Source organism: Lutra lutra, chromosome 13 (genome assembly GCF_902655055.1).
Source record: "Lutra lutra chromosome 13, mLutLut1.2, whole genome shotgun sequence".
Taxonomy (NCBI): domain Eukaryota; kingdom Metazoa; phylum Chordata; class Mammalia; order Carnivora; family Mustelidae; genus Lutra; species Lutra lutra.
In genome coordinates this window covers 47,877,305-47,893,337 of record NC_062290.1, presented here as the reverse complement: position 1 = coordinate 47,893,337, position 16,033 = coordinate 47,877,305, and the positions used below count along the sequence as shown (strand labels likewise).

The 16,033-nt window shown below is 41.4% G+C and overlaps 2 protein-coding genes across 9 annotated transcripts in view; one reads left to right on the top strand and one right to left on the bottom strand.

Moving 5' to 3' along the window:
* Positions 1-2,673, bottom strand: part of LOC125083920 (uncharacterized) — a 153,868-nt gene extending 151,195 nt beyond the window's left edge. For all 7 annotated transcript variants that reach the window (XR_007122407.1, XM_047700938.1, XM_047700936.1 and 4 more), the window contains exon 1: positions 2,004-2,673. Coding sequence is in view for 6 of the 7 variants with exons in the window: in XM_047700938.1 (XP_047556894.1) it covers positions 2,004-2,154 (151 nt within the window). In the remaining variant the exon portion in view is untranslated. The remainder of the gene's footprint in view (positions 1-2,003) is intronic.
* A 73-nt stretch (positions 2,674-2,746) lies between these two features.
* CDKN2A (cyclin dependent kinase inhibitor 2A) overlaps positions 2,747-16,033 on the top strand; it is a 27,777-nt gene continuing 14,490 nt past the window's right edge. Inside the window, exon 1 of one of the 2 annotated variants that reach the window (XM_047700931.1) lies at positions 2,747-2,878. The gene's annotated coding sequence lies outside the window, so the exon portion shown is untranslated. Of the gene's footprint in view, positions 2,978-16,033 lie in introns of both variants that reach the window. The other variant, XM_047700930.1, reaches the window with a different exon arrangement.

The window sequence follows — 16,033 nt, the reverse complement described above, 5'->3', positions numbered from 1 at the left end:
CCCTAACGTGTGCAGAACTGACCAAGGCCTTAAGTGAAAAGACAGGCTTTCCAAAGAAGAAACAATTCTTTCTCCAGGTGGCTTGACTCAAAACTGCAGCATCAGCTCCTCCCTGGGTCTCCAGCCTCACCGGCCTGTCCTGCAGATTTCAGACTTACCAGCCCCTATAATCAGGTTCGCTGGTTCCTTAGAATAAATCATACACACAGGCACATGCACACCCATCCTATTGGTTATGTTTCTCTGGAGAACACTAAGAGTTTCAAGAGGTGTGCAACACGTGTCTTCTTCCATGGTTTACTGCCACAGCTAATCCCCTGCCTGGAAACCCTCATTCTTGCACTTCTCCAAGGTTCCTTCATTAATACTGGGATGGAACAGGGGAGCATTTTTCCTCTAAGATGCTTTCTCTGAACTAACCACCCTCTAAAGTGCCCCTTCTCTGGGCCATAAAATGAAATCCCCTCACTATAATTGAATATTTTTACTAATTCATCTCTCCTCTGAAGTTTTTTGGGGGGGGGTATTTTTTGGGGGGTATTCAGAGTATTTTTGCGGGGGAGGGTCGTCGGTGTAGTGCAAGAGAGCAGGATTTGCTTCCCATGGAGTTTACAGACTACGGTAGGAGACAAAACCACAAACAAATAATTACATAGGATAATTTCTGTCCGCTAAATACAGGAAAAACAAAACCCATGATGATAATATGGGGCCTGAAAGAGGGAGAGTCTCGGTGCAGGGAAACTTGAGAAGAGATCTGAAGGAGAAAGAGCTAGCCTTATGAAGCTCGAGAAAGGGGGTTCACTCCGGACCGAGAAGGGGCGAGTAGCCCCAGCAAGGAGCACGCTGTTCGGGAAATTCCGAATGAATCCTATAGAAGAGCGGAGAGGTGCGTTTGTGGAGATCTACACATTTAGAACAGCTATTTAAAACTGTACCTAAGTCTCACTTCGTCCAGCCGGCCTGGTCGACGGCTAAGTCCTGCGATGTGGGGAGGGATGGGGAACGGGAAGAAGCCTGTCGCCAGACCCGGCCTCTCGGTAGTGTGCGGCGGCTCAGGCAATGCAAACCTCCCTTTCTCCACGTACCGCGGGGCTTGGCACCTGATCTCTAAGGCCCTGTCGGCTCTGGTGCTGCGGGTCCTCGTCTGCAGCTAAGCCACCAGGCCCGGGCACAAGTAGAAGCCGCAGCGCGGCGGGCCACCGTTAAGGTTCCGCGAAGGCTGGGCCTAGCTAGTCCCACATCCTCTGCCAACACGCCCAGCCGGCCAGGCCGCGCCGGCAGCCAGCGACGCTCTAGATCAATCGCGACTGGCTGCAGGCCGGGGAGGCTGGGGCGCCGGGTCAGCGCCGCCCGCCTGAAAACCGCGTCCTGCGCTCGACCTCCCGCCTTCGGGGAGCCAGCGAGCCCGCGTCCGAGCTCCATCCAGCCCGGCAGCCGGGGACCTGCCGGACTGCGCTCGGGAGCTGAGCTCCTCGTCCTCAGGCCGCCTCTGTATCCTCGACTCACCCCTCCTTTATGCTGCCGCTTCCTTTCCTTCCCCCGCTTTTCCTGTGCAGAGTGGACCACGGCGGGGAAGGGGGAGGAGGAGGGACGGCGGCGGGCAGTAAATAATCCGTGGTGTGGAAGACGAGAGGCGGCGGCGGAGCAAGGGAGGAGCGGAGAGAGCGACCACGCTGAGAAGTCTGGCGGCGAAAGCGAAGGGTGTCGGAGCGCCGGGTGGATGGAGGAGGAGGAGGAGGAGGGCCGCCGGCCGGGAAGCAGTGACTGCGGGGGAACCGGGAAAAGCGGGGAGCAGCCCATGGGGGAGGGGAGTGCCGCGGGCGGAGGAAAGAGGAAGAAGCGTTCTGATGTTGCGCTGCTTGTCGAAGGTTAAAACCGAAAATAAAAACTGCCTGGCTTCTCCGCCCAGCCCCGCGCCCTCCGCTACGCGGGGAGCGGAGAGTGGAAGGGGCGCCCCCGACCCAGCAGGGACCCCGGCGTTGGGGTTCGGCTCCACCTACCTGGTGGGGCGCCCGGCCCGCTTGCTCCCGCGGCGCCAGCGCCACTCAGTGTCCAGATGTCGCTTCGGCTGCAGGCAGCGGTTTCCTTTAATTTCGCTCGTTTCCCAAATGTAGAAGTGGAGCTTAGCGCCATTTCTTTCAAAACCAACATCCAGCCTCCTGAATGGCTGATGCAGCGCGGAGATGACCTTGCTTTTCCTTTCTTTTTCTCTTTTAAATAATCCGGTTTGGAGAGATGGAAGAGCCTTAGCCAGTGGCGCTAGGGATAAAAGAAGGCGGGTAGGGGAACCGGGGCGCGAGCAGGACTGGGAGCCGCCGCGACGCGGTGGTTCCTGCTTACGACCGTGTCAGGTGACAAATATTGCGAGGGGGCGGGGGCCTGGAGATGCGTTCTGGCGACAGGCCCTTGAGCTGTCACCTCGTGGGGCGCCGGCGCGGAGGATGGGAAGGTGGGGGAGAGCGCGGATCGGGCGGGAAAGAGGAGGAGGGGGGGGGAGGCGAGCCTTGGGTGCTTGCGGCCCGCGCGCGCGCAGCCCTCGGGCTTCACCGCCGGCTTTTCCCGCGCGCGCCGGGCGTAGAACTGTTCTGAGCCCGGGGGAGGTCGGGGGGCGCGCGAGGGCGCGCAGGGAACGCGGGGGCGCGCCTGCGGGGCGGGGAGGGGCGGGGGGCGGTGCGTGGGTCCCCGTCGGCGATCGGGGGGCGGACGCGGCTCTGCCTACCTCTGATGCCAAAAGGCGGCGCAGCTGTCGCGGAGCACAGCGGAGGTGGCGGCAGCGAGAGTATGGTGCGCGCGTTTTTGATCACAGTTCGGATTCGGCGCGCTGGTGCCCCACCGCGAGTGAGGGCTTTCGTGGTGCGGATCACGCGGCCCGCGGGTGAGTGGGCAGAGCCGGGTGTGCGGGCCGCTGCGGCCCTGGTGTTAAAGCTAGTGAGGAGCCGTCGCAGAGCGCAGCAGCCGCATCCTAGAAGAGCAGGTAAGAAAGGCCTCGAAAAGTCCCGGGCACAGTCGGCCCTTGGAAGAATTTGTTTGTTATGATTTAATACAGATAAACCATCTTCCGGACCAGGATAGGAGGAGGAGGTTTTTAGGGGTGGAAGCTCTCTCTCCTTTTTCTCCATTCGGGTTACAGTTACTTAGAGGTGTGTGGCTCCCTATATATTGAGCTCAGAGCCCCCTTCACACACCTCCTCAATCCCATGAAAACTCCGGGGAGAACCGGGAGATTCTATTCCACCTTAGAAGTCAGGCACTCCTGAATTTCCTGGGTGGGAGTCAGTAAACACACACACACACACACACACACACACACACACACACACACACACACAGAGTTAAGGTGTATTTCTAGGGCGCTTTACTTCGCCCTGGAGGAAAGTATTACTAACGGTCTCGGTTTTATGGGGGCCACCTGTTTTCTCCTCAGCCAGGTTAACCCTCTCGGCTTACAGTAGATGGGAGGATTTTGGGGGGGGGGGTCCGCACATGATTTGACTTCTCTAAATAGCAACACTGATCGGAGGAGCAAACACTTGCCTTTGAGGTCAGTAGAGAGGTGGGCTTTGGTAGTAAAGTAGGACATCTCATATTTGGAGCCCTAACAGATTCAGACTGCTCTGGATGATACTGAGCAAAATGTTTAGCAAAAATAGACCTACAGTGGTGCATCTAAAAAATCACAACCCATCACGTTTTAATCATCTCAGGCCACAATTAACACTTTTAAAAAAATGAGGCCTACTTCTTGAAAAACAAAATCCTAGGTAGTTTTGTCCTCACATCAGACAAATCTTTACTCCGTGTAATTTCCTATGACCAGAATAACTGAAAACATATATTGCTACAATATCCAGACTCTTAGTTAGAATCTGGATATAAATCTAAAAGCAGCTTAATGAGGTTTCATTTTTGTGACCTTACTTGGGGCATCCATTTTCCTGGGAATAGATGTTTTGAAAAAAACAAAGGCCAGGGGAAGGGGAATTATTTTTTTTATTGTAACGTTAATAGGCCTTTGTCATGTAAATGTAAAGCTTAAAACTGGGGGTGTTTAGTTAGGTGCCTCAATTTACAAAAATTTCCAAGCAGGGACATGTGGCTGGCTCTGTTCATAGAGCTGGCAACTCTTGCTCTGGGGGTTGGAAGTTTGAGCCCCATGTTTGTGTAGAAACTACTTAAAAATAAATCTTTTAGAACATTTACAAACAACTTATAGAGTAAATACATACTTTCTTTTTCATATTATTATGAAACTTCAGTTTTTTTATGAATTAGTAAGAGCTTGAAAAGAGCTTGAAAAACATGCTATGTTGCTGGACTTCATTTTATTATTATTTTTTTAAGGATTTTGTTTATTTATTTGACAGAGAGAGAGAGATCACAAGTAGGCAGAGAGGCAGGCAGAGAGAGAGCGAGGAGGAAGCAGGCTCCCTGCTGAGCAGAGAGCCCTAAGAGGCTGGATCGCAAAACCCTGAGATCATGACCTAAGCTGAAGGCACAGGTTTAACCCACTGAGCCACCCAGATGCCCCTTCACTTCATTTTAAAACATTAACAAGACTTTGTTTGTTTGTTTGTTTTATGGTGCTTTATTCAGACCAGCAAACGTTTAGCCACCATATTTTTTTAATATCAGAGTTGTTACTCTTACTCTCTACTTAAAGCTGTGTTACTTAAACTGTTAGGTTGCTTCTTGAAATCTGTAATAACAAAGTAGAAAATTTTAATCTATGTAATCTTAGTTATGTGTTTTCTATTTTTAGGAATACACAATGTAATAGAACTACTTTAAGTTAGATACAGTATTCACTTAATATTTTTTTAAGATGTTAAAAATATAAAAATAATAGGTTCATTGAAAGTATCCATTTATTTCTTGTTACTTAAGTATAACTCAATTTTCAGGAATAATATGTGAAGTTATTTTTAAAATGTATTGGCTATCTAAAAAGCCTAATTTTTAGTAAATATCTGGCCCAGTTTTTAGTTAGGTGCCTCGATTTACAAAAATTGGAACTTAGAGTGCAACTTAGAATAGAATATGTCTTAAAAAGATGTGCAGGGGTGCCTGGGTGGCTCAGATGGTCATGCGTCTGCCTTTGGCTCAGGTCATGTTTCCAGGGTCCTCAGATCAAGCCCCACATAGGGGCTCCCTGCTCGGCGGGAAGCCTGCTTCTCTCTCTCCCACTCCCCCTGCTTGTGTTCCTGCCCTCGCTGTCTCTCTTTCTATCAAATAAATAAAATCTTTTTTAAAAAGTTGTGCAATTACCCAACTTTATTTGTGAAATTATACACTATATGTGACATATGGAATTATTAATTATAAATGTTTGATTATATATTTCAAATAAATATATATTATGCCTATGGTTATACTGACTCAAAAATATATATGGATGGTAATTATGTTGGGACTCATTCAATTTCTTAAGAACAATGCTAAAAATTTGTATGAATTAATATTAATACAAATATATAAGGTGTAATTATTTTTTATTTTTAAGGTTTCTGCAACTATGTTAATTATGACTTTTTATTCTTATGTGACTAGAAAATGTATATAATAAAATTCCATATTACTAGTTTCTTATTCACACATGCCTGATGAATTACATTAATTGATTTGTTACTTCTATCTTGGAGTGTTTACAAAACAGTCATATTTTTGTGGCATGAAGTATTATCCTATTTGGGAACCCTTAGGGTTTTTTTTTTTTTTTAATCACCTTTAACAGCATAGAGTTCTCTCGAGGTAGGCACTGTATAGCTAGCATAAACCATTATTCCCAATGTGTACATGATCCCCAGATTCTATTATGTTCTAAAGAAATAATGACACTTTCAGTAACCAAAATTTAATATCTATTTACTTCTTTGGGGACTCTTGAATTTTAAAAAGTCCATTGTCATCCTAAGATAGAGAGGACATAACCTTGTCTATGTCCCTAACATTTTATATGTCTCTTTAATTACATGTTAGTTCATCATTAGTAACTACTATGGTAGAGTTAAGCTAAACCATTTTTCCAACATGTGAATGACTCCTTTTAGTAGAGTGATCCAAACTATCTCAAAAATACTTTCTTAAATAAGGCTGAACATTTGACCCAGTATTTTTATTCTTTTTAGTTTTTCATCCTTTTTGAGAAGCTTAACATTCTCACATCCCCCCTACATATTAAAACACCTTAGGCCAGAGAATCCTTCTATCTGCTACAAAATCTAACTTGAGAAAAAAATTTTGTGATGCTTTATTTCTACAGTTTAAATTATATAAACAATGGGTATACTTTCACTTTCTAAATATAAAATTATAGTATTGAATAGCTTTTTTAAAAAAGCTACAGATTTCAAAAGTCTCATTCTCACATAATGATCACTAATATTGTATCTTTTTATTGACTAATGAGCTTAATGCACTTGTTAAACACCCTACTGGCAAGGACAGTCTTATTGTAGGTATGAGGAACTTTTAAAATATCTATACATTTTTGGAGGCACTGTGGTTGGCTCAGTCCCAAGGACACATGACTCTTGATCTTGGGGTCCCATAAGTTCAAGCTCCACATAGGGCATAGAGTTTACTTAAAAAAATTTTTTTTAATCAGAAAAAAAATTCAAACGTTTTATTCAGTTACTCTCTGGGTAGGCATTATCCAACAAAAGAAAGATTATGACAAAGATCAATAGACAAATAGTAGCAAGAATTAAAAAATCCCTTGAATACTAGCAATAAGATGTTAAATTGCGACACAAAACTATACACTGGAATAATGGTCTGGAATATTCTAGACTCTGGACTATCATGGACAATCATTTTTGAAGAATGTTTAATGGAATGTGAAATGATGGCATTAAAAAGTAGGTGATTTTTCAAGATTCAAAACAGTAAACAATTCTTATTTTTGCTTTTCCTCTTTTTCTCTCTGGAACACACACACACTCACACACACACACCCTGTTTATGTACGAAAATATTTTGCTACACTGCTTTCCTTAGAATGGGGGGGGGGACTGGGAATGTCTATTTGAATGAAATCTATAATTTCTTCATTATACTTTTCGAGTTTTCCAAAGTGTCATACCATCACCAGTAAAAAAATATAGGTCATTTTCAAAGCCTGAAATGATCCGTGTATTACGGATGAACTAGAGCCTGCTTAGCGTTAGATTGGGGGAGGCAGTAAGGAAACTTGAGTTGTGCAAGTATCATGTGTAAGAAGGTTCTTGTAAAGTCTGGAGACGGCACGAGAAAGCTGTGGCTTCAGACTGACGCACGCCGCTCACAAGCTTCGCTTTTACCTAGAGGTTAGATGCATAGGGGTGCCTTTTTTCCAAGGGCCTGGGTGTTAGGCCTCCTGTCACATACTTCCAGCCCCCTTCTAGGACTCCATCTCATGAGCCCTCACCCGACCACTTCAAGCCGAGGCTCACCGCCTCCCAGAGCCGGGTGAGGGTTGCAGCGGGCCTCCCAAGGACCTGCTGGGGAGAAGGGGCCCGCCAGCCAGCAGGAAGCGAGACTCGAGACTCGAGACTCGAAGCTGCTGCGACCTCGCCTCCTCCGCCTCCCGGCTGCAACCAGCCTCCGGGACCCTACCTCCTCCCCACCCTCTCAATTCCTAGAGACGCTGCGGATGCCGGAAATTTGATTGGCAGCTGGGGTAGGGCCCTCTAAACAAGAGTTGAGAGGCGGAGCCCACTGATCACCCCACTCCGTAAATGCACCCCTTCTGCTGTCAGCCGCCCCTGGGCCTCGTCTCACACCCCAATATTTCCTCAAGTAAGATTTGGTCAGAATAACACAAGGGATTACACGTAGAGCGGGAATGGGGCTTCACTAGGTGAAGGAGGAAGTGGGGGCAGGCAGAGGCTGAGGTGGTCTCCTGGTCTTGCACCAGGAGAGGTGCAAGGTAGGACAGAGGACGTCTCTTGGTCACCTCCCCAGCTAGGAACTGGCTAGCCCTTTCTTCTGGAGGGGAAGATCAGGGAGTGGATCAGATTTCTGAGACGCCGCCGTGGGGAAAATGTCCAAAACTCTCGGCAGCCAATCCTTTCTGTGCCAGGTGGCGCCCAAAGAGTACTGAAAAAGCCCCCTCCTCTTTGTTACTCTGTCTGCGGTACAAGAAGGTAAGGAGAATGACCCCTAGTATTTTTCCAGTGATGAAGAATTTGCCTCAAATTCTTCTCTCAACTGTTTTTTTCTCATACTGCAGCTTTCCTCCTGTTTGAGAACTTTCCCTCCGTTAAAAAAAAAAAAAAGTATTAATACAAGATCAACTTCTATGACCATAAGCCAACCAATGGAGAAAACCTTGGGAATAAATAAAGGCTTTGTTCAGTAAGGGAAAGAAGGCCTCTCTATAAGGCTCTCCTCCAGTCTAGAAAATGCCCACCGACTCAGACCCGCACAGATTCACCAGGTCCTACGTCATGCTATTTCAATGTATTCAGCAAAAGCACTTACGTTGACAATTGTTGAACTTACTAAGGGTCATTTGTTTTTTAGAGAAAGGAAAATTGAAGAAAATCTTTGCTTCTCATTGCAGACTTTAAATAAATAAATAAATATATATATATATATATATATATATATATATAAATTTTATCACAAGTGACTTAATTCTTAAACAAGATGGCAGTTTTTCCCTTCACCTCAAAAAAAAAAAAAAAAACCCTCAGAATTTATTTAAATAGTTTTAAAGCCAGTAAGAAGAAAGGTTTTGTAGTGGTTCAGAACTATATGAACAAAGATATGTAATCTCTTAAACAAACTGAAACTAATAAAATTGTACAATCAGAGTGGTGTAAATAAATATGTCTTTACTTTCTCAATTTAAGCATGAGATTAGTGAGAAGTCAAGGAACTAAGGCAAGGCTTATTAACAGCATCATTACCTGAACTGCTGTTTAAAATATACAGTTCTGGGGCTCACTCCCAGAAAATCTGATATAGCATATTTGATGTAAGTCTCAAGAATCTGCATTTTATTTTATTTTTTTAAGATTTTATTTTTATTAATTTGACAGGTCACAAGTAGGGAGAGAGGCAGGCGGAGAGAGAGGGGGAAGCAGGCTCCCCACTGAGCAGAAATCCAGAAATCTGGATCCCAGGACCCAGAGAACATGACCTGAGCCAAGGCAGAGGCTTAACCCACTGAGCACCCAGGCACCCAAGAATCTGCATTTTAAGAAGCACTTGAGGCGGAGTCTGTTACAGGTGCCCTTTCTGCAACATCATTGGCAAATATGGACAGTGTTGCTTTTTAAACCTTTATTTTTAAATCAAGGCTCTGGCCTTTTAGGTAAGATTTAAATTTTAGAATTGTTCAAGTCACACTTTGAGTCCCAGGAAGGATACTGAGAGTCTGAGTAATCAATGAAGGAGCTAATTTCCTAAATAAAGGAGACTTTTTATTATTATGTGATCCTTCATCTGAATTGGAAGATTATCTCTTAGATGCCAGATTTTTACTGCAGAACATATTCTGGGGCAAAGGATGTAATAGGATATACTTATACTTGTGTGTTAAAGCCCTAGACAGAAAATTTCCACATAAACATTTATGATATTTTATTTTTTTGAAACACTATACATACTTACCCCTGCTTACATTGTTGAATAGTTCAAGATGGATAGGTAGATAGATAGAATATAAGGGGTTTCTTTTAGTTCATTTTATTATCCAAATAGAAACCAGACTGGTAAACCCAACAATCTAAAATTATGTAAGAGGAAAAACAAAACAAATGTTTCACAGGTTTAAATGACATTTATCGATCACAACAAAATCACAATAAAATGTAGCTGTAACAGAATAAAGCACTTGTGGATTCAGAAATTAGGGGTCTCTGTATCTGTATAACAGCACAATGACCAGAAGAGAAATATATGTAACTAATGGAAGCTAAAAAATCATTAGCCATATAAGAAAAACTAAATTGTTATGTCTTCCAAACTATAATTTTTCTGCCTTTAAAGTACATTTTGTCTAATGTCATACCTACTTTGCTGGTGTATTAGGAAGCTTATGTTTTGCTTTTCTTTTTTTTTTTTTGAGTGCCACCATTTTCTTGCTCTGAAATCTCAGAGGCTGCCAGATGATCTGACTCAGCAGCCGTACAACTCTTTCACCCAATTTAAAGAAACAGCAGCCATCCAAAGAACAATGACTCCCCCCAGATGCAAATCTTTCTTACCTGTGGAAGAAATAGTATATTTTAACTTTGAAGTGATTGTTAAATGTCCACAGAACATGGGACACCTTGTATTTCACTCCATTCGGTTTACATGCTGAATAACTGAAGCTGAATATATTTTATCTAACGTGATTTTTAAAAGAAGCTTATTGAAACTTTCTTCCAAAGGTTTCCTTCCCCTATTCCTTCAAAATAATTACAAGGAGCTTAACAGTAATAGAGCACATCAACTCACATCATCTCCTTCTATTGTCACATTATCCTTCTGTTTTAGAGATTTTTATTTTCTCATTTTATACACTGGAGACTGGGGTTCAGACAAGTTGTTGTATGATCTGCTAAAAGTCGTTCACCAGTAATTTGTGTACAGTTGGACTGGGTTTGCTTCTTGCCCCCAAATGCCTCCACTTACAACTTTTAAATTTCCATATATATATATATATATATATATATATATATATATATATATTTCCACTTTGACTCAAGAGCAATAAATGGGAAACCTGTGCACAAGCATAGGAATCACTTAAAGCATGAGGTAGAAAAGTCATTTCCTTGGAATACATGACCTGGGATTAGATTGTTTCCTTTACTTACTAGTTGCACAGTATTAAATATTCCATGTTTCCATTTCCTCATCTGTAAACCTGAGACATTAGCCTATAGCATTCATCTAATAAAAACTATATGTAATAGTATATGTAAAGATACATTAAGAACTTTCAGTTGGCATGTATTTGCCAGTTGTTAAAGTGCCAAATGAAACTATGCCCTTAAAAGCACATTAGTTTACTTTTACAGTAAGTGCCTACTTAATTTGACTTTAATTATCCAGATTAGCTGGAAATTTCTGAACTCCACTTTAAAGAATGTACATATCATAATAAAAAATATATTTATTAATTCAAATCCCTGCCATGTGAAATCAGTGTAAATTTGCCTACTTTTTTTAACCCATACCTGTACAGAAGCCCTATATTATGGCCTTTATAGTAGAACTCTGAACTATAGTATTCATGATCATTAAGTAGAAATTAAACAATATTCATGAAGCTCTGTTTTCTAAGATGAGATATCAAATTAATTTTTAAAAGCTGAAAAAAATTTATTGATCTGCCTTCAATTATCAAAAAAATATAATAATAATCTCTGGAGGGAGCACTGAGATAGTAGACTATTAATTCCTCCAGAAGGTTGCCACCAGTCTGACATCTGAATCAATAGTCTTGGCATAGTATTTTGTAAAAAGAAAAAAAAATAGTATAAAGAATTCTGTTGTGTGAAAGAGAGAGAGAATGCAAGGAAAGAGGAATAGAAACATTAAAGTCATCCTCAGAACCTTCAGCATCTCTGCCTTGGAAGGTGACATGCAGTTATTTAAATTTAGAAGGGTATCAAAAAGGTTAAATATATTATGTTAACTTCCTTAAGGCAAAATTGACTTAGGTGTATAAAATTGGTGCAAAGTAACATAAAATGTATTATGTTATCATTGCCAATTTATTTTGTTTTATTTTTAAAAAGATTTTATTTATTTATTTGACAGAGAGAGCAAGAGACACAAACGGGCAGAGCAGCAGAAGGAGAGGGAGAAACAGGCTCCCCACTGAGCAGAGAGCCAGATGCAGGACTCAATCCCAGGACCCTGAGATCATTGAGCTGAAGGCAGACACTTAAACAACTAAGCCACCCAGGCACTCCTCATTGCCATTTTAAAAATGGAGTTTAGAAGTTATCATCTTACCCATAAGAAAGAAAATTGTAAGGCTGTATTTTTAACCCAAAGACTCAAAGGAGAACGTGAGTGGAGATGTTACATCTGTAAGTAAAAGGTGCTAAACATGAACAGGAAGCATTTCCCGATTTATTCAGAATTCATACATATGCATTATGAGATTAATTCCTCCTAAAGGACTTTAATCACATATCAGGTGAAGAATGTCATTTGAGGAAGAGTGATCCCCCAAATAAGAATTATTTCTTATAATCTTTTATAATATCAGGTGACATTTTGGCTTCAGAAATCCAGGGAAAGCAAAAAAAAAATGTTTTTTTTTTAAAGATTTTATTTATTTGACAGACAGAGATCACAAGTAGGCAGAAAGGCAGGCAGAGAGAGAGGAGGAAGCAGGCTCCCTGCTGAGCAGAGAGCCCGATGCGGGGCTCGATCCCAAGACCCTGAGATCATGACCTGAGCCGAAGGCAGAGGCTTTAACCCACTGAGCCACCCAGGTGCCCCCCCCCCAAAAAAATGTTTGAACATAACAGTAGGACTACAGATCCCCAAGAAAGTAGGCTACTCTTAAAGAGGGCAACCAGTTCTCCATTTGAAGAAGAAAGCTTCAACTTAGATGATTCCCCCTGAAATTAGAATATCCTAAGTCACTGTTAAATCCAATCAACCATGAACAATCAATTCCCACCCCCAAGAGTGAAAAATTTAATACAATATTATTTCTCTGTGAGTTTCAATAGTTTCTTTGCTTTCTAATAGCACATCCATAACATCAGCAGCATAAGCAAAAATAGAGTAGTATATGTGTCCAAGCTTAGCAACCAAGAGAGCAACATGTGTTTGAAAGGAGAAAATCTATCCCATCAGTAGCAAAAAGAGGGAGGTTAGGAACAGAGGTTTAGAGAAGGAAACTTTATATCCCTCAGTTTTGCCTGTATTGTCCCCACTGTGCCTGGTATTGGACCTGCACACCAAGGAGTGCTGGTGGGTGGCAGTGAATGAAAGGAAAGCACTGAACATTCACACACTTTATTGTTACTTCCCATGATTTAATGAAGGTTTTGTGCAAGTTTTGTTTTAACACAGCTCTGTTCTCAGGGGTTTAGAATTCAAAGAAGACAAAATTAATCATCCCTTGTGGAAGGGAGTTGGCTTGTTCAAACCACAGGTACCCACCAGAATGTATAGTAACAACGACAGAAATACCCCAGAGGAAATTGACTTTGATGGCCTAAATCAGTAACATGAGATAGTAAATGTCATCTAGTGTCCAAGAAAGGAGGTTCTATTTATTAAGAGTCTACTGTATGCTTATATTTTTATATATCTGACATTCTTTATTCTTTATAATAGATTTATATATAATATGATATAGATTTATATATAATATATAATGTAATATATTATATTATAATGTAATATAATACCCTATGAGGTAAGCTTTGTTTTCCCCACTTTTGAGAGGTGGGAAGATAGAATCTCATGATATAATGAGCATTGGGTGTTATATACAACTGATGAATCACTGAACTCTACCTCTGAAACTACTAATACATTATATGTTTATTAACTGAACTTAAATTTTAAAAAAGTTTCCATAACTGTTCAAGCCCACAGATCTAGTAAAGGAAAGGTCAGGTCTATGAGGGTATTGAGACAGATTGTCTCATTACCATGCTTCATTTGTGTTCACCTCCAAGACAATTAAGGATATGTTTGACATTCTCACCAACCATGTCTGTCCAAGTCAGAGTAAGTAGCTGTAGCCACAGAAGAATTATGGAGAGAGGATTGATTTCAAGACCTGCAACTAATATTTATTAACTGTGCAACAATGGTAATGTACCACCCTTCCATTTTCTTATTTATAAATCAAGGGGGTAACTTTTTGAAAAGCAAATTTGCAATATGTGGCAAGAGCTCTTATACTTTTTGAAAAACTGCAATACTCTTTATTGTAGCAATTAGAAACCCCTAAAATATCTGCTATCACTAAGTAAACTATAATACTATCTCAATAGAATGTGTTGCAACTGTTAAATGTAGTGTTTATGAAGTGATTTTTTAAGAGAATTTAGGGAAATGTTTTAATGATAGGTGAGAGAAAAAGCTTATTTCAGAATTGTACTATATCTGCAAGAACTAATCAAGGAAAAAGAAAGAAAATATTTCAAAATTTTAACAGTCATTGCTTCTGCGCAGTGTAATTTTTCATTTTCTTTATTTATCTCATTCCTTAAAAAATTTTGATACATGGGAACTATAATCAGGAAAAAATTATTTAAAAATCATGGAGTGACTTTGAAAGGACATCAAAGTCCAAATTTCTATCATTATATGTATTATTAACCACCAATACATCACTCAGAAACACAGTAGTTCCTGAAGTGGAGATCCTGTCACCTTAGTCCAGGATTTGCCACCTGCTGGTGGGCAAAATTCTCAAAGAAAACAAAACATTGCTGAGTTGCCCACCCCATACTCTACAAATCGATCAACAGGGAGACATACCAGGAAGAGTGTGGACCACTCAGACACAACTGCTAACCTTGAGTTCGAATTCCATCTCCTTGTGCATTGTTCCTTAAGCACTCTGGGCTTTTTTTTTTTTTTAAGATTTTATTTATTTATTTGACACACAGAGAGAGATTACAAATAGGCAGGCAGAGAGAGAGGGGGAAGCAGACTCCCTGCCAAGCAGAGAGCCCCGATGCAAGGCTCCATCCCAGGACCCTGAGATCATGACCTGAGCCAAAGGCAGATGCTCAACCCACTGAGCCACCCAGGTGCCCCTGGGCTTTTCTTTTCTGATCTATGAAGGAGGGATAATACTCTCTATCCCACAGGACAGTTTTGGGATTAGAATTGATATATGTAAAGCTGTTTAATGCTTGTCACATAGTTGGAGTTCAATAAATGGTAGCCATTGTGATTTTCTTGGCAATTTTGAATGAATTTCCTATTGTCCCTATTTCTCTTAATTATATGCCTTATTACTTATTTTATTTCTCAGGATGAAGCTAATTCTCAAAATCTGTGCAGGTAAACAAATTATACACACAAATACATACTATAGATAGATGTACATATACACACAAACTATGTTAATGTTTTAGTTTTCTTAACTGGCCAAATAGCAACAGATAGATATAAGTAATTCACTTCAGAAACTTCTCAATATGCAAAAGCAGACATTTATAAAACAGCTGAATTCTGGAATGATTGTTTTCATGAGCTGCAAAGATTCCTCATTTCATAAGAACCCACTCTATAGATTCTTTTAACAGTTAACTCCCTACATGGATTTAAAATCATATTTGTTTTGCACACAGTTGGGAAAAGACATCTGCTATATAACATGTACTACACTTCTAAGCCATCCTCAAAATGATCTTGGGAAGATGACAGATACTGCAGATTCTATACCTAGTTAATACTTTGGAAACTAAAGTTGAAAAATTGTGACTTACCTATAATTATGCATCAAGTTCATTATAAGTGAAGTCATTTTGAGTTTCGTGTTCCTTGCCAAAGTCCTGTCTGAGCAAGAAGAGAAAAATTATAGTAATTCTGAGTGAATGGAGATGTCATGGAGTCCCTAAAAGAATGCCTTACTTAGGGACGCCTGGGTGGCTCAGTTGGTTGGACGACTGCCTTTGGCTCAGGTCATGATCCCGGACTCCCGGGATCGAGTCCCGAGTCCCACGTCGGGCTCCCAGCTCCATGGGGAGTCTGCTTCTCCCTCTGACCTTCTCCTCGCTCATGCTCTCTCTCACTGTCTCTCTCACAAATAAATAAATAAAATCTTTAAAAAAAAAAAAGAATGCCTTACTTATAGCAAATATTCATAGTTGTGCTATATTGAATTCAATTAGAGAATATTACAAGGGAGAAGGAAACATCTTCCATCTTGGATCTTCTATAGATCCATCCTGGATCCCCTTTTCTCAGCAAACTTGTTGGAGGTCTGCTCTGTTTTCTCAGGGGTGTTGCTTTCATGTTAAAGGTGCCTTTTCTTCTTGTGGAAAAATAAATAAAGGAAAACCTAGTCTTTAATTCTTTACCATTTTTCTTGTAAGGAAGACCTTGTTTCCCATTTAAA